Source organism: Schistocerca gregaria, chromosome 4 (assembly GCF_023897955.1).
Source record: "Schistocerca gregaria isolate iqSchGreg1 chromosome 4, iqSchGreg1.2, whole genome shotgun sequence".
NCBI lineage: Eukaryota > Metazoa > Arthropoda > Insecta > Orthoptera > Acrididae > Schistocerca > Schistocerca gregaria.
This window is the reverse complement of record NC_064923.1, coordinates 315,133,705-315,160,476: the sequence shown is the minus strand read 5'-3', so window position 1 is coordinate 315,160,476 and position 26,772 is coordinate 315,133,705. Positions and strand designations below refer to the sequence as shown.

The following is a 26,772-nucleotide window of genomic DNA, read 5'->3' as shown; positions in this document are numbered from 1 at the left end:
TCCCAGGCAGTCCGATGGTATACCATGCTGCAGGTAGCCATCTTCCACACCACTCTGATGCAGCATGGTGGAATGTTCCGGCTGCACCCCGCCATCCAGAAAATGAGGATGTTCCGGCCCCACACCGCCATCCAGAAAATGAGCATGTTCTGGCCGACTAGCTGAAGCATTTCGCACAGCCATTGACACTTCCGACATCATCTTCACTATTGTTTCGTGCTGTCGTCGTCTAACGGGATGCAGCCATCAATGACCCACCACCGCAACTACAGCTTCTGTTAAGTTCATCAATCAATTTTTCTTTGCCACCACCTCCTTGCTACAAGCTACACCGTCATCTTGTCGAGTGTAGGCCCTTTTTCTGTGCTCTAATTATAAAGTTTTCAGCGAGCACTAGGTATCCTAATATTGTAGCTATGCCTCAACCCTTAGTACCACCTCTGGCGAAGGGAACTCCCCACCTATGGAAAAACAAGACCCAGTAGCTGCCCTTCAAGTAAAGGTCGATAAGTTAATGTTGAGAAAGGTAGAATTGATGGAAGAATGCAAAAATTTGGCTCAAACACAGTCTGCCTATGTAAGTGTGTCAGAAATGCACCCTGCTGTGCTGCAAATGACGGCTGCAAGCACCTTAAGTAGCACGGTACCCCAGCCATCAATAATAACTTTGCTAACACTTTCCCTAAAGTCAATTTCATTCAATCATTTTCTTGGAAACCTAATGAACAAATAAATTCCTTTCTACAAACTATCTGAGATGTAGGCCGCACTTGCGCTTGGCCCCAAACTATTTCTTATTAAATGTCCTCCACCTTAAATTGTCAGGTGACACCCGTACATATATCGAATCAGTTCACACTCTTAGAGACACCACATCTTTCGCCACGTTCGAGGCTGGGTTGAAAGAGAGGTATTCAGACAGGCGTGACACCAGCTATTACAGGGACAAGTTGTCCACCTTCCGCCAGAAGCAAGGAGAGGATGTAGAGACATTCGCTGGCCAAATCTGCGCTGTGGCTTGCTGCACTTACACACTGGGTTTGGATTCTGCCCATAACGAGATGTTAATTGAGCAGGCTTACACCTGCTCGATTGACGTATTTATCCGTGGACTCAACCCGTATGTTTGAGGAGAGGTAAAAATAACATCACTCACCTCGGTGCATGATGCAAGAGGAAGTAGGGCATTTTATTGCCAGTTCAGTGCATCCGAAGAAACAACAGTGTCCAATTTTTAAATACGAGGAGGAATGCTAATGCTGCCGAAAGGCAGGCCGTGTTGCTGTACAGTGCCGCACACCTTACTGTTCTCATTGTAGAACCATAGGGCAAAAGAGTAGAAAATGCCCGCAGAACCAGGGAAAAGGGCAGCTCGCACAATCAGCAGAGGGAACAAGTCTCCAACAATTCACCAAGACCCCAAAATCAGCCAGGAAATGGTCGGGGGGACAAGTCATGGTGCCTGACCTCGCCCCCTGTAGAATTCACGTAGCCAGTCTGCCACGGTGTCGTAAATGAGGCGGCGAATATCCTCCTCAACAGCAAAGTTCTAGGAAGAAATGTAAGTGTGCTTATCGACACTGGAGTGCAAACCAGCATACTGTTCATAGGACATGGGGATAGACGAGTGTTAAAACAACCTCATTACCACATTAATGGTCTGAGCGAAGAAATAATCATGCCCGCTGGGAACTGCCAAGTTAAATTGAAAATCGGAGCCAGCCACTACACTTTTGACATGGATGTAATCCAAAAATGAAACCAAGGTGTAGGTAACCACTCCTGATACTTACCCTCTCCCAATTATCGATGAAGCAGATAGTGTTGAGGATCAGTGGACAAAGTTCAAAACCATCGTACAATATGCGTTAGATGAGTATGTGCCAAGCAAGATCGTAAGAGATGGATAAGAGCCACTGTGGTACAACAACCGAGTTAGAAAACTGCTGCAGAAGCAAAGGAAACTTCACAGCAATCATAAACATAGCCAAAGCCTTGTTGCAGACAAACAAAAATTACGCGAAGCGAGATGTAGTGTGAGGAGAGCTATGGGACAGGCGTTCAATGAATTTGAAAGTAATGTTCTATGTACTGACTTGGCAGAAAATCCTAAGAAATTTTGGTCTTATGTCAAAGCGGTAGGTGGATCAAAAAAAATGTCTAGTCACTATGGCCAAAACGATACTGAAACAGGTGATGACAGACTAAAGGTCGAAATACTAAATGTCTTTTTCCAAAGCTGTTTTACAGAGGAAGACTGCACTGTAATTCCTTCTCTAGATTGTCGCACAGATGACAAAATGGTAGATATCGAAATAGATGACAGAGAGATAGAAAAACAATTCAAATCGCTCAAAACAGGAAAGGCCGCTGGACCTGATGGGATACCAGTTCGATTTTACACAGAGTACCGAAGGAAGTTGCCGAAGGAAGTTGCCCCCCTTGCAGCGGTGTATCGTACGTCTCTAGAAGAGCGTAGCGTTCCAAAGAACTGGAACAAGTCATGCCCATTTTCAAGAAGGGATGTCTAACAGATGTGCAGAACTATAGACCTATATCTCTAACGTCAATCAGTTGTAGAATTTTGGAACACCTATTATGTTGAAGTATAATGACTTTACTGGAGACTAGAAATCTACTCTGTAGGAACCAGCATGGGTTTCAAAAAAGACGATCATGTGAAACCCAGCTCACACTATTCGAAACTCAGAGGGCCATAGACAAGGGTTCCCAGGTAGATGCAGTGTTTCTTGACTTCCGTAGGGCATTCAATACAGTTCCCCACAGTCATTAAATGAACAAAGTAAGAGCATATGGACTATCAGACCAATTGTATGATTGGATTGAAGAGTTCCTAGATAACAGAACGCAGCATGTCATTCTCAATGGAGAGAAGTCTTCCGAAGTAAGAGTGATTTCAGGTGTGCTGCAGGGGAATGTCGTAGGACCGTTGCTATTCACAACATACATAAATGACCCCGTGGATGACATCGGAAGTTCACTGAGGCTTTTTGCGGATGATGCTGTGGTATATAAAGAGGTTGTAACAATGGGAAATTGTACTGAAATGTAGGAGGATCTGCAGGGAATTGATGCATGATGCAGGGAATAGGTGGCCAGGTGTAATGTGCTGCGAATGCATAGAAAGAAAGATACCTTATCATTTAGCTACAATACAGCAGGTCAGCAACTGGAAGCAGTTAATTCCATAAATTATCTGGGAGTACGCATCAGAAGTGATTTAAAATGGAATGATCATATCAAGTTGATCGTCAGTAAAGCAGATGCCAGACAGATTCATTGGAAGAGTCTTAAAGAAATACAATCTGAAAACAAAGGAAGTAGGTTACAGTACACTTGTTCATCCACTGCTTGAATACTGCTCAGCAGTGTGGGATCTGTACCAGATAGGGTTCATAGAAGAGATAGAGAAGATCCAACGGAAGCAGTGCACTTCATTACTGGATCATTTAGTAATCGCGAAAGCGTTACGGAGATGATAGATAAACTCCAGTGGAAGACTCTGCAGGAGAGACGGTCGGTACGGGCTTTTGTTGAAGTTTCAAGAACATACCTTCACCCCCCCCCCCCCCCCCCATGAACCAAGGACCTTGCTATTGGTGGGGAGGCTTGCGTGCCTCAACGATACAGATAGCCGTACCATAGATCCAACCACAACAGAGGGATATCTGTTGAGAGGCCAGACAAACGTGTGGTTCCTGAAGAGGGGCAGCAGCCTTTTCAGTAGTTTCAGGGGCAACAGTCTGGATGATTGACTGATCTGGCCTTGTAACGCTAACCAAAATGGCCTTGCTGTTCTGGTACTGCAAACAGCTGAAAGCAAGAGGAAACTACAGGCGTAATTTTTCCCGAGGGCATGCAGCTTTACTGTACGATTAAATGATGATGGCGTCCTCTTGGGTAAAATATTCTGGAGGTAAAATAGTACCCATTCGGATCTCCGGGCGGGGACCACTCAAGAGGACATCGTTATCAGGAGAAAGAAAACTGGCGTTATACGGATCGGAGCGTGGAATGTCAGATCCCTTAATCGGGCAGGTAGGTTAGAAAATTTAAAAAGGGAAATGGATAGGTTAAAGTTAGATATAGTGGGAATTAGTGAAGTTCGGTGGCAGGAGGAACAAGACTTTTGGTCAGGTGAATACAGGGCTACAAATACAAAATCAAATAGGGGTAATGCAGGAGTAGGTTTAATAATGAATAAAAAAATAGGAGTGCGTGTAAGCTACTACAAACAGCATAGTGATCGCATTATTGTTGCCGAGATAGACACGAAGCCCACGCCTACTACAGTAGTACAAGTTTATATGCCAACTAGCTCTGCAGATGACGAAGAAATTGATGAAATGTGTGATGAGATAAAAGAAATTATTCAGGTAGTGAAGGGAGACGAAAATTTAATAGTCTTAGGTGACTGGAATTCGGTAGTAGGAAAAGGGAGAGAAGGAAACATAGTAGGTGATTATGTATTGGGGCTAAGAAATGAAAGAGGAAGCCGTCTGGTAGAATTTTGCACAGAGCATAACTTAATCATAGCTAACACTTGGTTCAGGAACCATAAAAGAAGGTTGTACACATGGAAGAATCCTGGAAATACTAGAAGGTATCAGATACATTATATAATGGTAAAACAGAGATTTAGGAACCAGGTATTAAATTGTAAGACATTTCCAGGGGCAGATGTAGACTCTGACCACAATCTATTGGTTATGAGCTGTAGATTAAAACTGAAGAAACTGCAAAAAGGTGGGAATTTAAGGAGATGGAACCTGGATAAACTGACTAAACCAGAGGTTGTACAGAGTTTCAGGGAGAGCATAAGGGAACAATTGACAGAAATGGGGGGAAAAAATACAGTAGAAGAAGAATGGATAGCTTTGAAAGATGAAATAGTGAAGGTAGCAGAGGATCAAGTAGGTAAAAAGATGAGGGCTAATAGAAATCCTTTGGTAACTGAAGAGATATTGAATTTAATTGATGAGAGGAGAAAATAATAAAATGCAGTAAATGAAGTAGGCAAAAAGGAATACAAACTTCTCAAAAATGAGATCAACAGGAAGTGCAAAATGGCTAAGCAGGGATGGCTAGAGGACAAATGTACGGATGTAGAGGCTTATCTTACTAGGGTTAAGATAGATACTGCTTACAGGAAAATTAAAGAGACCTTTGGAGAAAAGAGAACCACTTGTATGAATATCAAGAGCTCAGATGGAAACCCAGTTCTAAGCAAAGAAGGGAAAGCAGTAAGGTGGAAGGGGTATATAGAGGGTCTATACAAGAGTGATGTACTTGAGGACAATATTATGGAAATGGAAGAGGATGTAGATGAAGATGAAATGGGAGATGGGATACTGCGTGAAGAATTTGACAGAGCACTGAAAGACCTGCGGCGAAACAAGACCCCCGGAGTAGACAATGTTCCATTAGAACTACTGACAATGCATGAAACAGGCAAAATACCCTCACAATTCAAGAAGAGTATAATAATCCCAATCCCACAGAAAGCAGGTGTTGACTTATGTTAAAATTACCGAACTTTTAGTTTAATGACAGATGTGAAAATTACCGAACTTTTAGTTTAATAAGTCACAGCTGCAAAACATTCACACACATTCTTTACAGACGAATGGAAAAACTAATAGAAGCCGACCTCGGGGAAGATCAGTTTGGATTCCGTAGAAATGTTGGTACACGTGAGGCAATACTGACCCTACGAATTATCTTAGAAGCTAGGTTAAGGAAAGGCAAACCTACGTTTCTAGCATTTGTAGACTTAGAAGAAGCTTTTGACAATGTTGATTGGAATACTCTCTTTCAAATTCTGAAGGTGGTATGGGTAAAATACAGAGAGCGAAAGGCTGTTTACAATTTGTACAGAAACCAGATGGCAGTTATAAGAGTCGAGGGACATGAAAGGGCAGCAGTGGTTGGGAAGGGAGTTAGACAGGGTTGTAGCCTATCCCCGATGTTATTCAATCTGTATATTGAGCAAGCAATAAAGGAAACAAAAGAAAAGTTCAGAGTAGGTATTAAAATCCACGGAGAAGAAATAAAAACTTTGAGGTTCGCCGATGACATTGTAATTCTGTCAGAGACAGCAAAGGACTTGGAAGAGCAGTGGAACAGAATGAACAGTGTCTTGAAAGGAGGGTATAAGATGAACATAAACAAAAGCAAAACGAGGATAATGGAATGTAGTCGAATTAAGTCAGGTGATGCTGAGGGAATTAGATTGGGAAATGAGACACTTAAAGTAGTAAAGGAGTTTTGCTATTTGGGGAGCAAAATAACTGATGATGGTCAAAGTAGAAAGGATATAAAATGTAGACTGGCAATGGCAAGGAAAGCATTTTTGAGTATAGATTTAAATGTCAGGAAGTCATTTCTGAAAGTATTTGTATGGAGTGTAGCCATGTACGGAAGTGAAACGTGGACGATAAATTGCTTAGACAAGGAGATATAGAAGCTTTTGAAATGTTGTGCTACAGGAGAAATCTGAAGATTAGATGGGTTGATCATGTAACTAATGACGAGGTATTGAATAGAATTGGGGAGAAGAGGAGCTTGTGGCACAACTTGAATAGAAGAAGGGATCAGTTGGTAGGACATGTTCTGAGGCATCAAGGTATCACCAGTTTAGTATTGGAGGGCAGCGTGGAGGGTAGAAATTGTAGAGAGAGACCAAGAGATGAATACACTAAGCAGATTCAGAAGGATGTAGGTTGCAGTAGGTACTGGGAGATGACGAAGCTTGCACAGTATAGAGTAGCATGGAGAGCTGCATCAAATCAGTCTCAGGACTGAAGACCACAACACCACCACCTTCACTGAGGAGTCAAGCAGTATATTGCTCCCTCCTACGTACATCTCGCGAAGAGACCATGAGGAAAAAATCAGAGAGATTAGAGTCCACACAGAGGCATACCGACAATCCTTCTTTCCATGAACAATATGAGACTGGAATAGAAGGGAGAACCGATAGAGGTACGCAAGGTAACCTCCGCCACACACCATCAGTTGGCTTGAGGAGTATGGATGTAGATGCAGAAACACTGGACAGGCTAGTAAATTGCAAATACTTGGTGGGTACCACCAAATACCTATTGCACCACAGGACAGGCCCAACAACGTTTGTAGTTCCCTCTGTTTTTTGAGAATGCCATTCAGGCTGCACAACGCACCAGCCACCTTCTAGTACTTTGCTGACTTACTTTTAAGAGGACTGAAACCTGCAATGTGCCTAGTTTATCTAGATGATGATATCGTCTTTTCCAGAACCATAGATGAACATGTTACCAGGTTAAGAAATGTTTTGTCTAGACTAAGACATGCCAATTTAAGCTTGAAAACAGAAAAATGTTCCTTTGCTGAGAGTCAAGTACAGTATCTAGGGCATATTATTAGTGCTGATGGAGTAAAGCCAGATTCTCACCTAATTGAAACAGTTAGAACATACCCTTTCCCTAAAAATGTAAAAGAATAGCAAAGCTTTATGGAACTCAGCAATAATTATAGGCGTTTTGTAAAGGACTATGCTGCAGTAGCCAAACCCCTTACCCACCTGTGGAAAAAAGATGTAACCTATTAATGGACCCCAGAGTGTGAAGCTGCTGTGCAGCATATCACAGATGTTCTGACTAGTACCCCTTTATTGATCTATCCCGATTTCAAAAAACCATTCATTCTCTCCTGTGACACGTAAAATTTTGCAGTGGGTGCTACTATGAGTCAAATTATTGATGGTGAGGAAAGACCAATTGGTTACGCATCCTGTCAGCTGAAACAGGTGGAAATTAATGGCAGTACTACGGAGAAAGTTTACTGTAGTATCAGATCATGCAGCACTTCAGTGGCTATTAAGTGTAGAAGACCCTAGTAGCCGTCTCACCTGCTTGGCCCCGCTATTGAGTATAGTTACCAAGTGCAACACAAAGCTGGAAAATTGCACTAGAATGCTGATGTCCTTAGTAGAAAAGTGAGAGTAGCTCAAACAGACAATGTGTTAATCGACGAATTGAAAGATTCACAAGAGAAAGAGACAAAATGTTGCCAGTATTGCTCCCATCTGGATTTTGTTACAGAAGATGGAATTCTATACCGCAAGAGCATCTGGGTAAACGTACAGTAATAACTAAAGACCTACAATCCAGAATTATTGCCCAGTGTCACAACAGTGTTCAAGCTTGCCATAGTGGACGAAGAGCCAGAAATTTCTGCATTGCGACGAAGTATTTGTGTGACAAAAGATGGCAAATAACTGCCTACCATGTGCCCCATGTGCCTGCCTACCACGTGCCCCCACAAATCAAAATTCCCTTACAATTTCTTCCTTAGGCATCAAAAACCTTTCCGTTTGTGGCTTTGGACAGAGTCGGGCCACTTCCTGTAAGTACACAAGGAAGTAAATATGTTCTGTCCATTATTGATCACTTTTCCCGATACCTTATTTTGGTACCCATTGCTGACATGTCAGCTTAAACAGTACCACGACCTTTTGTGGATCATCTTGTCTTTCCTTTCGGAAGCCCTGAAGTCATTATAACAGACCAAGGACACAATTTTATCTCCACCTTATTTGTCAAAGTTTGCAAATTGCTGAGAATTAGAAAATTGAGAACCAACCCTTTTCACCCCCAGGCAAATGGCCACATTGAGCTTGTCCATCGCACTGTGAGACAAATGCTTTCCTATTACATCAGCTCAGCACACAGTGACTGGCAAAGATACATTCCATATGTAGCAAGTGCGTACAATAGCCGTTTCCACAAAGCCACTGAACATACCCCTTATGAGAGAGTGTTTGGCCGCCCTATGGAATCTCCCTTTGAGATCAATAAATTACCTCTGGGAATCAGTCAAACAGCCATTAAGGGGCTAGCCTGCCGCCTTAACACCATTTGTAAGAAAGTGCATGGGAACAATCGCAAAGCAACCAGGAAACAGATGGAAAGAAGCAACAAAAATGCCTTCCTCCTCCCCCCCCTCCCCCTATAAACCTGGTGATTTGGTTTTGCTAAAAAACTCTAGTATAAAGAAAGGAAGAGTGAAGACACGTACCCCTCTGTATGATGGACCATATTCAACCATTCAGCTCTCTTCCCCTGTCAATGCAGAATTATAACTGCCTGGCCGCAAGGTGGTCATCCATTTTGATAGACTAAAATCCTATTCAGGAACTATGCCTTTTGCACCGCCTTCTGAGACAAGCGCCGGACATTCCCTCCGCTTCACAGGGGAGCGGAACCTGCTGAAAGGGAAGTTCCACCATCCCCGACTTGCCCTAGATACGCTCTCAGATCTATACACCCATATGCCATTAGATACTATTTTCAATACCAATATATTTAATTCTAAATAAATGTATCATATGGAGAATTTATGGATCAGTATCAGGGTATTGTATGAAGTACTGAATGCATTAAGTCTCTACCTTTTCATTCCAAAGACTTTCTCCCTGAAATGGCACCATATTTCAATAAATATTTTTCCTGTTTGAACACCCACAGTGATAATTAATAATATGCAGTAGTAAGTGAGAAATTTGCTCCTAAAGAAGAAACATAACTTGTCACTTTGACACCAAAAGAAATGTTAGATAACTCAATGATTATTCTTGTACTGCGGCTGCATGACCTACACACAGCAGTGAGATTTTAAATACCCCCTACCATCCCTTACGGATGCCCGTTCTTTTTCAGGTTAATTCAGAAGTACAGCCACTTGGGGGTACTGCGAAGTTGTAGACACGTGCGCTCTGCCCACACCTGATTACCCCCCTCCCCCTTTCCCCTCTCTCCGCACGCCATCCGTGTGCCTGATTGCTGATGTTAAAGAGACCTTACACATATTAGAACATGCTATCTTCGCTATCAACCAATGTATAGCAATTTAATACAGAAAGTACCATCTTCTTATGTAATACCTATTTCAAACGTGATTTCTTCCATCCTTCAATCTCATACCCAGGTAACTTCAACAACTTGAAAACCCGCCAGTAAATTTACTTGCACACCTAAACTCTTAACACGCCCACTGACCAGACTATAACTCTGAAGGGAGTTTGGAAGCAAGCAACCTCAGAAAGCGAAGCGCAAAAGCATCGCAATAATGGAACACACCATTTAGCTTGGTGGCGCTCTGCATTTCCGAGCCTCCTCTGAAGTATAGTACCACCATACCACCTTCCGTTTAGTCTGACGCATCTTAAGAACTAACTACCTGTTCCCTTTACAAATCTTTAAATGGTTTCACTAGTACGTGCCCACCACAGCCTATTCACTTTTGCCACCACAAAAGTAAAAAAGTTCTTTACAAATGAGCTATAGTAATGTTACCCAATAAACCCACATAAATTGATTACCTCGAGAATGGAGTTAGAGTACTATTCGCAACAGTCACTAATCCCACTCTAATATTATTAATTTACATGAATTGCATGTTATACATGGTTAATTCAAATGTCCCATGGAGTCATGAAAATTTTTCACTTAAAAAACACTGGAGCTGTTGCTGTGGTGTGCTACATGTGCCACACAGCTGCTCCGCTATCTCAGTGTTAACCTGAAAGCTACCTCTGTTGCAGCACGTCTGCTTGTGCTTCTTGCCAGTTTTATAACACTATCTGCTTCACCATGTACTGAGTTTGATAAATTGTTTCACCGCTCAGTTTTGGTGTCTACCTAAAAATTCTTACTATACGCACATCTCCACCAATAAGAGAACCCCCATCTCCACCAATAAATGAACCCGCAAACAGACAAATTTAATTAGGAATTAATACTGCAAATTAAATGTTATGAGTAAGCATGGACATCGCCACTGCTACCATTTGGATACAGCGCTCCGCCATGTGTTTTAGAGAGTGAGACACACCCGTTTGTTTATTCAAACAAATACACCCATGACGTAATAAGATTGAAGCACCCTCTGAAATAAGCACTAAATGGTTGATGATTAATACCCATTACATGATGTCATCACCCAAGCACAGTAATGCATTATCTTGTTGGAAATATAGTTCCCAAGAGACTTCCACCCTCATGAATAAAAGCTTTTATTGTACTATGTTGCAGTAGTTCGCAGCCCCCTTATTTCGTAGCGCGCCAATGCTATCCCCCCCGGAGCAATGGGGGAGTAGCACGATTTAAGACAAATAATTATGCACAGTCAGGGGCAACTGCATCTGCATCTACATCTACATCTGCATCTACATCTACATCTACATCTACATTTGTACTCCGCAAGCCAACCAACGGTGTGTGGCAGAGGGCACTTTACATGCCATTGTCATTACCTCCCTTTCCTGTTCCAGTCGTGTGTGGTTCGCGGGAAGAACGTCTGCCAGAAAGCCTCCGTGAACACTTGAATCTCTCTAATTTTACATTCATGATCTCCTCAGAAGGTATAAGTAGGGGGAAGCAATATATTCGATACCTCATCCAGAAACGCACCCTCTCGAAACCTGGACAGCAAGCTACACCACGATGCAGAGCGCCTTTTCTGCAGAGTCTGCAACTTGTGTTTGCTAAACATCTCTGTGACACTATCACACTTAACAAATAACCCTGTGACGAAACGCGCCACTCTTCTTTGGATCTTCTCTATCTCCTCCGTCAACCTGACCTGGTTCCGATCCCACAAAGATGAGCAATACTAAAGTATAGGTTGAACAAGTGTTTTGTAAGCCACCTCCTTTGTTGATGGACTACATTTTCTAAGGACTCTCCCAATGAATCTCAACCTGGTACCCCGCCTTACCAACAATTAATTTTATATGATCATTCCACTTCAAATCGTTCCACACGCATACTCCCAGATATTTTACAGAAGTTACTGCCACCAGTGTTTGTTCCGCTATCATATAATCATACAATAAACGATCCTTCTTTCTATGTATTCACAATACATTACATTTGTCTATGTTAAGGGTCAGTTGCCACTCCCCGCACCAAGTGCCTATCCACTGCAGATCTTCCTGCATTTCGCTTCAATTTTCTAATGCTGCAACTTCTCTGTATACTACAGCATCATCCGCGAAAAGCCGCATGAAACTTCCAACACTATCTACTAGGTCATTTATATATATTGTGAAAAGCAATGGTCCCATAACACTCCCCTGTGGCACGTCAGAGCAACTTGCTGTGCTCTGTTTGCTAAAAACACTTCAATCCAGCAACACAGCTGGTCTGATATTCTGTAGGCCCTTACTTTGTTTATCAGGTGACAGTGTGGAACTGTATTGAACGCCTTCCGGAAGTCAAGGAAAATAGCATCTACCTGGGAGCCTGTATCTAATATTTTCTGGGTCTCATGAACAAATAAAGCGAGTTGGGTCTCGCACGATCACTGTTTCCGGAATCCATGTTGATTCCTACAGACTAGATTCTGGGTTTCCAGAAACGACATGATACGCGAGCAAAAAACATGTTCTAAAATTCTACAACAGATCGACGTCAGAGATATAGGTCTATAGTTTTGCGCTTCTACTCGACGACCCTTCTTGAAGACTGGGACTACCTGTGCTCTTTTCCAGTCATTTGGAACCTTCCATTCCTCTAGAGACTTGCGGTACACGGCTATTAGCATAGCACAGCCAACGGCGTACCCTTGCGCTGCACTAAGCGAGCATGGTTTAATGCTGGTGGTACAAATTTAAAAACAATTTTTTGTACGTCCAGTCAATCAAATGCTGAACATTGGAATGATGTCATACATCAGGCAAAGGACAACCACGAGGCCATAATACATCAGGAAGTTCATCTCACCCACATAGAAGATAACATATTGGCAACCACCCACTAAGAACACAGAACTGCTAGTGAGTTAGTCCACCAATATGAAAAAATGCGCCATTCAATTCAGCATGATCTCACCTTTGTCCATCAGGAACTAAATAACGTAACCACCATGCTCACGGTGATGAAGACCTTGCAGGTACTTTTATATAATGCACAGGCCACCCAAGTACAAGTGCCTCGCAACACCGCCCACACCATCTGCCGTCATCCAAATTTTGTCACGCAAGATATTAATACAAAAAATATTGCCCTTCTTTCAATCCTTTTCCTAAGAAAAACAGCAAATTTAAAAAAATAAAATCAAAAATTTATTGTCAAAAATTATGTAAGGCTATCCTTTGCAGGAGCCCCATAGTAACTGTCAATTTGCGTCCCCATGCTTCACTCCTGCGGAGGGGAGAAGGGCGTACAGTGGGGGCCGTTACTGAATGGATGCAATATTATAAAAATTTAATTTTTTATATTTCAATTGATGTTCACCAGTGCCTTCTGCCTGGTGTTTCAGCTTGTAAGGCACGTTGTATTATACCGGACAGAACCACTTTGAAACACACATGTTGAACAATCAACAGCTAAACTCACGTGTTGCTGACGAGAAAACACTGCTGAACCACGCGTCTACAATTTGGCTGTCCAATAAGGAGGTTTGGGGGTGGTTACGTGGGGGTGGAGCCACGGCCAGCAGCCAGGAGTGGACACACCGTCCGGTCTCTTCCACTGGCAGCTTCCGACCCATTAAGATGTCAAAGGGTACATATGGACAGCATGAACCACTACTATTGATCATTACTGCCCATACCATCAGCTTGACATCTTGGCCTTATATTATCTTGTGAACAAATGTAGCATTGTTTCATTTAGCATGCTCTCTCTACATGAAGCACCTCAATTATCATGCTCATCATTAAAGTGTCACTAAGTGTAAGAAAAATAAAAGTTGATCCATTCATTATGCCCCTATCCCTCTGTTTCTCCATGACACACTGTGGGCCTCTGTGTAAAGGGCCAATGCCAACTGCAGACAGTTTTGGCTGATTTCTGTATAACATTGCCATTTGCATGGTTCATGGCAGGTCAACTGCATTCTGACAACTATTATGATGAACTGTGGCTCACATGTAGTGAATCTTTCATTGTGTATTTTCAGGAAACAAGGAGTCCAAAGTCATGAAATCACACTTTGAAACACTATAATGGTATTTACTACCCCATATTGTTAATGGCCAGCTTCTGTTTTCTCAAAGTCTCAGGATGCTATAGATTCCTCTAGATCACACTGTTTGTACATTGCACCATCTGCAATTGTATCAGAGTAAACATAAGCTTGGTACACTGACAAGACTGAAATTCAACAATTGAGAATTGTCTGAAACATACATCATGTGACAAGTGAAGGGACAAGTATAGTCCACAATTTTTAAACACAGTATATTCTCTACAACTGAGGCAATTGTCGCACTCTTTTTCCAGTCAATTAAACTGAACCCCAAGTACCATCAATTAAAAAAACTGCTCTATCACTAACCTGATAGCGGTCTTAGAAGTACACACATAGTGCACACAGCTAATGGTCGAGCAGCTTTTTCAGAGCTACCAATTTAATCTGGATGGAGTTTCCACAATTAAAGTTCCAGTTCAAAATGCTGTAGAAAGAGAACCATTGTTCAGAATATCATTAGATTTGAACAGCACAGTATTGCCACAGGGAACTCTATAGAATAAAAAAACTTTAACGAAAATTTGACCAACAGATGGTACTGTAAGCATCAGAATGTGCGCACCAACAGACAAGTAGTACACAGTTGTTCCTCAGTTTGTGTCCGAGCCAGCAAACATGACTGTCCCATGAAGGATCAGGCTCTGCTGGTCTTTACAAGGATAGTGACTGTGCAACTGCAGCCCTGTGAAAGTTCTGGACACCCGAGAGTATGAAAATTGGCATAGTCGAATGTCTGCTATGGGTCTGGAGAAAATGATTGCAAGATTTGAAAAAGACAAGATTTTTTGAAGTGCAGTGTGACAGTTATATGTTTCACACATCATTTGAATGATCCTTTTATTGAAATGATGTGGAACCAGTCTATAGATACACACACACACACACACACACACACGCACACACACACACACACAACACACACACACACACACACACACACACACACACACACACGATTAGTTGTAACATTAATGAACACATTATTATTTTTATTCCTATTTATGCAACTAAATTTATATAATATTTTAACTGTCTGCCAGTTTGTAAGAAAAAATTCATCAATGGAATAGGACTGCCCAGGAGAAATGATTTAAAATAGATTAAAACTTGATATTATATTGTTTTGTGAGCAAAGGTAGGATTGTTTCATTTTCTATACTCTCCCCAGATGAAAACACCTTAGTTGTCATGTTAGTCATTAAAGAGTCACTAACAGTATGAAAAACAAAAGGTGCTCCATTCATCATGGCCCCCATTCCCAATGTTTCTCCATGAAACACCACAGGCCTCTGTAAAGAGGTCAGCTTCAAAATGCCAACTGCAGTTTCGGTTGATTTCTGCATGCCCACAATTTGCAAAGTTCACAGCGGATCTGTTGCATTCTGAAGAGTATTATGATGGACTGTGGCTCAGATGTAGTGAATCTCTCATTCTGCCTGTTCAGAAAATAAATTGTCCTGAACTTCTTAGAGCACATGCTACTGTTTGCATGTGAGTACAGAGTCATGAAATCTTTAATTTGAATCACTGCAATGTTATTTACTACCTCATGTTGTTACTGGCTACCTTCTGTCTTCCTAAAGTCTCAGGATGCCCCAATCCTGGCAGAAAGCACTTGATGCATCATCTGTTGAATATGTGGCCACAGCACTGTAGGAGGGGTCACACGGGGGTGTGTGAACACGGCCTGCACAAAGAATTGCCTGAACATTGGACATGCCTGTGAACATAGTGTATGAAATCCTGTGAAACATCCTGCATTGTTATCCATAGAAAATCATCCATGTTTAGGAATTGCTTCCTGCTGACCTGCCAGCAAGACAAATATTCTCTCTGGAATTTCTTGCTTATGTGGAAGCAGATAATGAATGCCCATGGAACATTTCAATCTCCAAGGACGTGTCAATATGCAGAACTGCAGGATATGGACAACAGAAAATCTGAATGCACATCCACTAGTACCACTCCTTTTTGCAAAGGTGACTATGTGGTGTGGGTTGTGCCAATGTTTATCACAGGCCTGTCAATTAGCATTTTGTTACGTTTACCAACACTGGTAAACACTATGAAGGTCTTTAGATCACCAACACCATTCCAACCCTTCATCATGTGGATAGATGGTACTCCTCCATACAATGCTCAGCTAGTGAAGTAACTGCTGCAGAGGCATTTTGGAAATGCTAGAATTATCAGCCATCATTTCCCTACAGCCTGGCTGCCCACATCACCTGATCTTAATCTGTGTGACTTGCAGCTGTGGGAAATTCTGAAAAAAGTTGTGCTCAGTGCCCCAATAACAAACTTAGCTTAACTGAAGGCATGCACTGTGCAACACATTCAGAATATGACCCCCAAGACACTCCGATCTGTTGTGTAACATGCTGTTTCTCAATTTAATATTGTGGCTGAAGACAGTTGACAGCATGCTAAACATGTTTTGTTTAAGTCTCATGGTAATACAAAGCATACATCATTTTAATTTTAATTTTGTTTTTGGCGCCAGGAAAATTAAAAACTGTTGTCATTTTGCTCTTTATGCAATTTTTGGCCTCTGACAAGTAAAAACCACTTTTTTCCATCTGATGTGGTACGGTCTTACCGTAATGGATGGGGTTACCTAACTAACAGGGCCACAATGTTGTATTGTGACTCATCTGCCATCTGTAGCCGACTACATTTACATTAAGACACTTATAGTGTCATTTATAATGGCATTTCCTGCTGTGTCAACAATTTGCTGTTCACATCTGGCATCATTCGAAGCAGTGGTTCTCTTTCTACAGCATTTTGAAACTGAACTTTAATTATGGACATCCTGTATGTAATATGGTAGTATTTTATTTTAAAAATCTTACACATTTGTATTATGTAGTGATGTAGACAGACTCGCACTGTGATATATAACGGGAACAGTGGCTACACCACATCAAAGCCACAGTGTGTGAGTATTACTCTCTATTTTAAAAAAGTACAGTGGAGCACAACAACTTAATATTCATTCAAAATAGTTCTGTCTGATTTTTTATATTACCCTGAATAAAGCAAATATTCAAAAGTAACATTCTTCAGGGAAAGGAAGAGATAAACAGAAAACCAACAGATCCAATAAAAGGCATAAAATGCCAATACCTGAGAGATGCTTCAGAAAGAAAAACAAATATAAACTAATGTGATCGATAAAATGGATGATTATCTTGAACAATAATCAATTTGTATTATCTTAAAATAAAGGAATGATTTATTATGAAATTACATTTTCTTCTGGGTTCCTGTTCACAATAAAAATCAAAAAACTCAAGAGGATAACCACATAATGTTCACGCCAGAAACAAAAAATAGCTATGAGTAGATAATGGACTTACATATTTTTTATGCTCATATGATCATTCCAGATGTGATGAAGATCATATTGTGTTTTCTTAACATGCAGCAGAAAGCTAAAAAGGCGATCATAGTTCCTGAGCACTTCATCAGTAAACATTAAATGCAATGGCCAATCTACTTTATATTTCAAGCTTAATAATTCCCATCCATTTCCTGTAATAACAGAAAATGATCAAATCAGATGTGACTATTTATTTATCACAAATTCCTTATCATGTCAGTGTGAACACAGCCTTATACAAAAACATCACATATGATAAATATACATAGGAAACACAGGGTGACAATAGAAAAGTTGTGTATCTAGCAATCAGTCTTCATACATATTGCAGCCAATTACATGTTGTGTCACATGAGATTACATATTATAGCCCTAACTTTTGCTTGTATACTGACTTTTAAGTAAATGAATGATATTTCAATATCAGAAACACATATACTTAAATTGTAGCTTTTTATTCCCCTTCATTGTTGTTGTGGTCTTCAGTCCAAAGATTCGTCTGATGTAGCTCTCCATACTACACTATCTGGTGCAAGCCTCTTTATCTCCAAGTAGCAACTGCAACCTACATCTATCTGAACCTCCTTACTGTATTTGTCTCTTTGTCTCCCTCTACAGTTTTTACTCCCTCCCTCCCCCCCCCCCCCCCCCTTTTCTCCTACAATACTAAATTGACGATACATTGATGTCTCAGAATGCGTCCAACCAACTGATCACTTTTTTTAGTCATGCTGTGCCACAAATTTCTTTTCTCTCCAATTATATTCAGCACTTCCTCATTAGTTACCCAATCTATCTGTCTAACCGTCAGCATTCTTCTGTAGCTTCATCACATTTCAAAAGCTTCTATCCTAGTCTCGTCTGAACCACTTATCATCCACGTTTCCACTTCCATACAAGGCAACACTCCACAAAAATAACTTCTGAAAAGACTTCCTAATACTTAAGTCCATATTAAATGTTTATAAATTTGTCTTCTTCAGAAACACTTTTCTTCCCTTTGCCAGTCTACATTTTATATTCTCTCTACTTCGGCCATCATCACTTATTATACTGTCCAAACAGCAGAACTCATCTACTAATTTTGGTGTCTCATTTCCTAATCTAATTCCCTCAAAATCATCTCATATAATTCGACTACATTCCATTACCTTTATACAAATTTTGCTCTGGTTTCCCTTGCTGCATACAAATTTTGCTCTGGTTTCCCTTGCTGCCTGTTCAGTCCACAGATCGAATAATGTAGGAGATATGCTACAATCCTGTCGCATTCCCTATTCAACCACTCATTCCTTTCATGCCACTTGAATCTTACATTTGCTGTCTGCCGGTAAACTTGTAAGGACTTCTGTATTTCTCCCACGTGTGAGCAAAAATGTTAATACTAACATCAACATCTTTTGTAATGAACTGTTTTTAGATGGAGAAAGCGAGGCAAATGGTATGTGCGAGGCAAATGGTATGTGTGTTTCATTAAGACCACTATTGCTATTTTATTTCAATAAAGCGAAACATATCTGGTGATAAAAACACACATTTCCTTGGAGTAATTACACAGATTTAAAATACGTTCACTGATTTCAGAAATAAATTCACAAAAAAGTGGGCCTCTTGAAAGAAATGTACAAGGCAGGGAAGAGTTGTGTAAACTAAAACTATAGGTGACCACCAATAAAATGTTGGTTCTACTATGTTCGTTATCGTCCGTTATTACCCACTGTGTTATGTCTATTATTACAGGTACTGTGTGATTTTTCTTTCGAGAAATATATGAGTATATTGTGTACAAACTGCTGCCAGCGACTGGTACAAGTTCTTTCTGCTTACCGTCCATACTTTCTAACATAGAAACTACTTTTGAAGTGCCAAAATGTGCTACAATAAATAAAATATCTATAAAATGCCACACTGTACAATGTTGTTGTGGTGAGACAGTCACAATTCCTGAAATTCATCACCCATGGCCTCTGCCTGCTGAGGAGCACCCTGGTCCTGGGTCCATGGATAAACCACGAAAATCTGCTGCATTATGCCACAAAACAAAGAGACCCAGGCTGCTACTATGCTAGCAGCAAGAAGTGGTGGCAGCACCAACTACAAACTATGGGGAGTGGTAGAAAAGGGAGAAGTAGTAAGGATGAGGGAGTAGGGAAGTTGCAAATGTTCTCAGCTGCACCCAACCAGATATGATGCATGATCTCTCAGTAAACAAACCATTCCATCTACTGAGACAAAAAGTGAGATTTTTCCACAGTTTTTTTTTTCAAATTCCCCTGATATTTCCCCGATTTACCTGACCTGTTTGAAATTCCCTGATTTCCAGGACTTGTGGCAACCCTGGGTTTTACACTTACTGAAATATTTGCGTCTTGTAGGTGAATTAAAAATTGAAAATAGTTGAGTATCTTCTCAACAGGTATGCTTACAACAATAATCATGTCAGATACTTTGTCAACAGTATTTAAATAAAAGTATAGATTTACTTATATTAGGACTTACTAGAGCTTGTGCATACTATGTGAATGTTTTTGAACAATATATGCTTATTTGTTTCCAAATAGACTCAGGTCAGTTCATTTTCTATTATGTTAAGCAACATTAAAAAATTTTTTGTCAAGTGCACTCACTCACTGCTGTGTTGAGGTTCTGTTATGTTCAAAACTTAGCCTTTCATTTTAAGTGCTCACATTCCACATCCTCGAATTAGTCTGTTACATATTCTGACATTTAACTGTCATTATATTAAATTGTAAAAAGAAAAAAAGTCAAAGCAGGCAGGTGGCACTGAAAGATGAAGTGTTTATTATTGCCTTATATGTGTGACAAGGGGAAAAAAAAAGAGGCAAAACATGGAGTTGACATGTAAAGTATTCCTCAGAAGAGGAACTATGTTACTGAGAAATTTCTGAAAACTTAATGCAAATCCATATTCTCAACATCAATACTATTAATTCAGATTCTCACAATTTGAATACCCAGAGAAGAACTAGATTAACAGAGTAAAAAAGGTATAATAATGACTTCGAATCGTTTAAATCTGTTACCTTTATGAGGTCAACACAACCAATCATCCGCTGGAATTCTGCATACAATAATCCCAAACTTCAGAGATACACAACAAATTGAATGCTTGGAGAAATGTAATTTAGTCATACTACCACCAAAAAACTTTAAGACCCTCAAATTTCACATTAAACTTAGATTAGTGTACTCACACTTTCTTCGAATAGACTATATCATACAGGAGTAAATGAATCTCTCATGTTATGTATATTTTTTGTTGTATTACAAGGCCATACACTTATTCTATTAATCGAACAGCACAAGAAATTAAGCTTCGAATTTTACCTACAGTATTCAGCTTATGTATTGGTTCATACTTAAAACAGTACTTAAACAGTGCTGTGGTGAAGGTCCGTGTACTTTCTGTTGCAGCTGCTAGGATAATAGTTTTAATATCAACCAATATCCTACATCTGTAAAATATGAAACACCAATAACTGTTCAAACATCAGCTGAAATGTTCAGAACAGTTAATTTGCTAAGGTTATTCCATGATTCATATGATATTTATGCCACTTTGCACTACTCGTAGTCATAATTATACTGATAACTAAACTGATGGATTCCACCTACTTCATTATTTAACTGTAGCCCCGTTGGAGTATTTGGTAGCAAAAAATAACTGAGAGTTATAAATACCTGTTAAGAATAATGGTCAAAAATAGCTTCAACCATAATAGTGGTTACTCCAAAATAACCGTTTGGCACACCTTTAGAGAGTACGTCCCACTGAAGCAGTTATTAGAGTTTTTTCTAGTTCCATTCACATGTGGAGCATGAGAAGAATATTTAAATACATCTGTGCATGCTGTAATTAATCTAATCTTGTCCTCAGGATCCTTATGTGAGTGATAAATAAGGGGTTGTAGTATATGTCTAGAGTCAACAATTACAGCTGGTTCATAAAACTTTGTATGTAGGCTTTCTTGCGACAGTTTACATCTATCTTTAAGAGACTGCCAGTACAGTTTCTTCAGCATCTCTGTGACACTCTCCCATGGGTCAAACAAACCTGTGACCGTTCATGCTACCATCATCTGTATATGTTCAATATCCCCAGTTAGTCTTCTTATGTATGGGTCTCACACACCTGAACAGTACGATTTGTCACACAAATGATTTGCAAGCATCTCATTTGTAGACCGATAGCATTTCTCCAGTATTCTATGAATGAAGTGAAGTTTACCACCTGCTTTATCCGCAACTGAGCCTATGTGATTGTCGCATTTGATGTCCCTACTAAGTGTTACACCAAGTTTGGTTGATTCAGCTGTGATACACTGGTATTATAGTCATTTTTCCACTTTGTTAAGTGCACAAATTTATATTTCTTAATATTTAAAACAAGTTGCCAATCTTTGCACCACTTTGAAATCATCAATTTATACTGCTTCTTTCAGATAATACTTTATTATAGATAACCTCATCTGCAAAAAGTCTGAGGATGCTACTAACATTGTCCACAAGGTTCTTAGTATATAATATGAGCAGCAAGGCTCCAAACACACTTCCCTGGGGCACACCTGAAGTTAGTTCTATATCTGATGATGACTCTCCATCCAAGACAACCTGCTGCATACTCTCTACCAAAAAAATCCTCAATCCAGACACAAATTTCACTTGATACAACACACGACCATAGTTTTGACAATAAGCATAGATGTGGTACTGAGTCAAATGCTTTCTGTGCAACAAGAAATACTGAATCTACTCAACTGCCTTGATCAAACGCTTTCGGTATGGAACGTTAGAAAAGTATGAGTTGGGTTTCGCATAATCGACATTTTCGAATTCATACTGATTGGCATGGAGGAGGTCATTTTGCTTGAGATACCTCATTAAGTTTGACCTGAGAATATGTTCTAAGATTCTACAAGAAATCAATGTCAAGGATACCTGGCAATAGTTTTGTGGATCATTTCTACCTTCTTGTAAACAGATGTGACCTGTGCTTTCTTCTGACAACTGAGCATGGTGTTTTGTTCAAGGAATCTATGATAGATTATAATCAAAAGACATGCTAACTCAGTTGCAAACCCAGCATATGATCTGATAGAGATTCCATTGTGACCTACAGCTTTCTTCAGTTTTAGTAATTTCAGCTGGTCCCAACACTACCGACACTCATTTCTATGATCTTCTCTCTGGTATGGGGATTAAATTGGGGCAGTTCTTGGTTTTACTGCACGTCTATCTTGGCTATAATAATGTGTTCACTGCACTGTTCATAGTAGCTTACCCCTGTTCCTATTTTCTTATTCATTATTAGACCCAGTATTCCATTATCCCTACTCAATTTTGTATTTACAACCCAGTATCCACCTGACCAGAAGTCCTGCTCTTACTGTCATGAAACTTCACTAACTCCCACTACATCCAACTTCAACCTATCCACTTCCTTTTTTAGTTTTCTAATTTACCTGCCCCAGTAAGGGAGCTAACATTCCATTCTCAGCCAGGAGTACGTCAGTTTTGTTTTTTCCTGATATGACATTCTCCTGAGTAGACTCCGCCCAAAGATTTGAATTTTACCTCCAGAATATTTTACTCAAGACGCTGCATCAATATTTAACCATACAGTAGAGCTTTATGCCCTCTGGAAAATTAATAGCTGTACTTCCCCTTACTTTCAGCCACTCACAATACCAGCACAGCAAGACCTTGCTGGTTGAAGTTAGAAGGCCAGATCAGTCAATCGTTCAGATGTTGGCCCTGCAACTACCGAAAAGAGTGCAACCCCTCTTGAGGAAGCATGTTTCCTGGCCTCTCAGCAAATACAGTTCCATTGCGGTCGCACCTACAGAAGGGCTATCTCTATCATTGAGGCACACAAACCATCCCACCACAGCAACTTCCTTGGAGAAGGTTTCACTTACGAAATGATAATACCAATATCACTGATATTTTGATCATCTTTTAATTGTACATAACTGATTTCTTAAGAAGCAGCTTCAGAAACATTTTCAGAGAGAAGCATAATATTTTACATGTTACATAATATAAAATATTCACTTTTCATTGTCACCTTCGCAGGATGTTCAGATCACCTTAGTGTGATTTTACATACATGTATGGAACATGCCACAAATACTCAAATGCTCTCTCTCATTTGTACTTGGGTTTGTATGACGACACCACCCTCTTTTCTAGGCAGTTGTAGTGCCCCTCCCCCCTTTTTCTTTTTACACACACTTGCGTACTGTCACCACTCTCCCTTCTAGATAAAGCTAAATTTTCTTTTTCTTGTAGATTCTGATGTTTATAAGAACTATTCATCCTTCTGGACAACACAGTCAATTAGCATGTCCGTAGCCACATTCTGCAGAAATCCATACCTTGTAACTTTATTAACAGAGCTCAATTTGTATAGGACATATGAATTCAGAGCCGACACTTTACCAAATGAAAAACAAATTGCAATATTGGTCTATTCCACCTTTTGTACGGTTGTAAAACTTTACAAGTTCCAGCATTTTCTGAGAGGCTCTGTTTTTATTTATCTTTCGGTCATCATGCATTGTGGAGATTTGGCTGGAACATATGACAATAGTGTCACAATTCTTATAGAACTGAATACACTTGAAGCTACAATTCATTGTGTATTGTAAAAAAATTGGGGGGGGGGGGGGGGGGGGGGGACGGACATCTTGTTTGTTCTTACATGATATTCTGACTAACATCAACGTTTGCTTCGATAGAATTCTTGCAAGAGGCACATGGTACACCACTTCTCTGTCTGTACCTATTACAGAAATAACAAGACAAATTTAAAAATTCATTAGATGAAATGTTCTAGAGTCTGCCAAAGCACAAACCTTTGTGGCATACTTCTTTGGCGTACTTGAAACGTATTGTCAGGAGGAACACTTTCCTCAAAATGGAATGCGTTGCTCATCAGTTGTTGCATATTCATCAGGAGAATACAACTTCAATTACATATCTAGCAATGGTGTGATGACTTCATACAATGCAGCTAACTTGTCAGTCTTTTCCCTCTCATGCCTAGAGGTCCAGAGTATTTTTATTTTTTTTTCCTTCACAACAGCAAAGTAAAAACAGTAATCTTCTCTATAGCATAGTAACTGGAAATACAGCAGGTCCATCTGTATCCTACACATTTGTTAAATTCACATGGAAAGCTTTTCAAGTTCCTTCATATAGCAGGAGGCCCAGACAGCCACTCATCTCCACACAGTTTTTATCTTGGACATCATGAGGTCCGTCATACTGTCAACAAAAGTTCGTCAAATGCATATAAATGTATTTATAAATTATAGAGCACAGCAATTGGTTTTTTTTTTTTTTTTTGAGGTTTTATTGTGCAAATCCAGATTTCAGCTAGTGCCTAGCCATTATCAAAGCACTATTTTTTAATCTCAATACATGTTAGTTCCCTGTTGTTTGGGAATCAGTTGCAGTTCTTTCAAAGTATTTAAAGAACTGTGACTGATGCCCGAACAACAGTAAACTATCATGCATCAAGATTAAAAAATAGTGCATTGATAATGGCTAGGCACTAGCCAAAATCTGGATTTGCGTAATAAAACCTAAAAATAGACAACTAATTGCTGTGCTCTATAATTTATAAATCACGTAACAGTCGCTGAGTGCATCCACTCCCTAATGGAAGTTAACCTGATGAATATAAATGTACATAACAATAGTACCTTTTAATTTATCATCAAACCTAAAGAGAAAATATGGCTGTGGGAGTCTTTGCTGCTGGGGCCAGCACTAAAGAACCTGATTTGTGGGAAACAACGTTATGGCTTTTGGGTCTTCCCTTATAGCTAACTGGTTTTATCTGCCATTTAGTCTGCTCATCTTTACTCGTAAAGTTATCTTAAGTAGGAAATTAATTTCAAGATTTGTCCCTTAAAGAGGTGACCACACATGACTATTGTGCTCACTTACTGTAACATTGTCCCCTTCACCTTATGAACTTTCCCTTGTAAAAGCAATGTGATCTTAAAACCAATATTTGTTGTAAGGATAAGTTATGGTTACAAAATAAACACCCTGAAGTATATTATATTGTTTTTAATAAGAAAACTGCCATTGTCAAGTAATGTGCTACTCTAGAAAAACTATGCTGTTTTCATGTATTTGGACTCATAAAATTAACTGCATCTTATACCTTTTATTTCAACTCCTTCGGCTCTTCCCGGAAGGAAAAAATAAAATTTGTCAAGAGCTGCCTCATCAGTCATTAGAACTTTCTGTGCAGCAACTTGGAATGCTCGGTTTACATCTGAAATTAAATGCCACAGTAAAAATTCTTGAAAAATACCATTTCCATCTGTCTAAAGATTATGTTAAATGTTATCACTGTAAGACAATGAATTTGTACACATGTGTGATACAATAAATAAGAACATAAGCTGTAATGAATTTGACTGTGAAACATTATTATAAACATACTCCCAAACAAACCAGTAAATGTAAGAGGGATATTTGAAAAGTAACCTCCATTTGGCTATAAGTAAAAACTTGCAGGGAAAATAGTTATTACATACATCTTAAAACTACAGCTTCTTGCTATTTTTCAACATAGTTACCATTTAAATTCAAGGATTTGCCACAGTGTTTCACTAATTTAAAAATTCCCCTCTACATAAAATTCTGCTGCCTACTCATGCAGCCAATCTTTCATGGAATTTTGAAGTTAGCTATTTTCATCAAAGTGCTGCAAAGCAAGCCACTTCCTCATGCAAGTGAAGAAATGAAAATCATGTGGTGTTAAGTTTGAGCTGTGTGGAAGATGAACAGAAATGCCCCATTTCAATTGCTTCAGAATTTCTAGAGTTTGTTTGGGCACTGTGAAGACGTGTTGTCAGGCAAAAATACAACACCACATGACCACATACCATAGCATTACTTTTGAATGGATTGCTTAAGTTTCTTTTAAAGTTTCATAATAAACATCTGAAATGATAATCACTTCACGCTCCAGAAATTCAACCAGCAAAACTCCCTCAGCATCCCAAATAACCATAGCCGTAACTCTCTTCAGTGATGAAATTTGGTGGGCTTTCTTCAACTTGTATGGAGAATTTGTATGGCTCCAAGCCATCAACTATCGTTCCACGTTTACATATGCCACACAACTTTTGTCATCAGTCACAATTCTTTCAAAAACCTTCTCCTTCCACTTTGTAGCATGAAAGGAAGTCTAAGGTAGAATCTATTCCGGTAGCTACCAACCACAGAACTTGTGGTAGCTTAAGTTATCATTGTCAACCAAATACAAAACCATTCGAGAAATTTGCAGGAATTAATTGTCCAGA

General features: G+C 39.8%; 1 protein-coding gene across 2 annotated transcripts in view; it reads right to left on the bottom strand.

Moving 5' to 3' along the window:
• The window catches only part of LOC126267157 (gamma-tubulin complex component 4), a 150,407-nt gene that overhangs the window by 10,421 nt on the left and 113,214 nt on the right, over window positions 1–26,772 (bottom strand). For both annotated transcript variants that reach the window (XM_049972100.1, XM_049972103.1), the window contains exons 9-10: window positions 25,623–25,736; window positions 17,400–17,574 (exon numbers count right to left, since the gene is read on the bottom strand). In XM_049972100.1, the coding sequence (XP_049828057.1) occupies window positions 17,400–17,574; window positions 25,623–25,736 (289 nt within the window). The remainder of the gene's footprint in view (window positions 1–17,399; window positions 17,575–25,622; window positions 25,737–26,772) is intronic.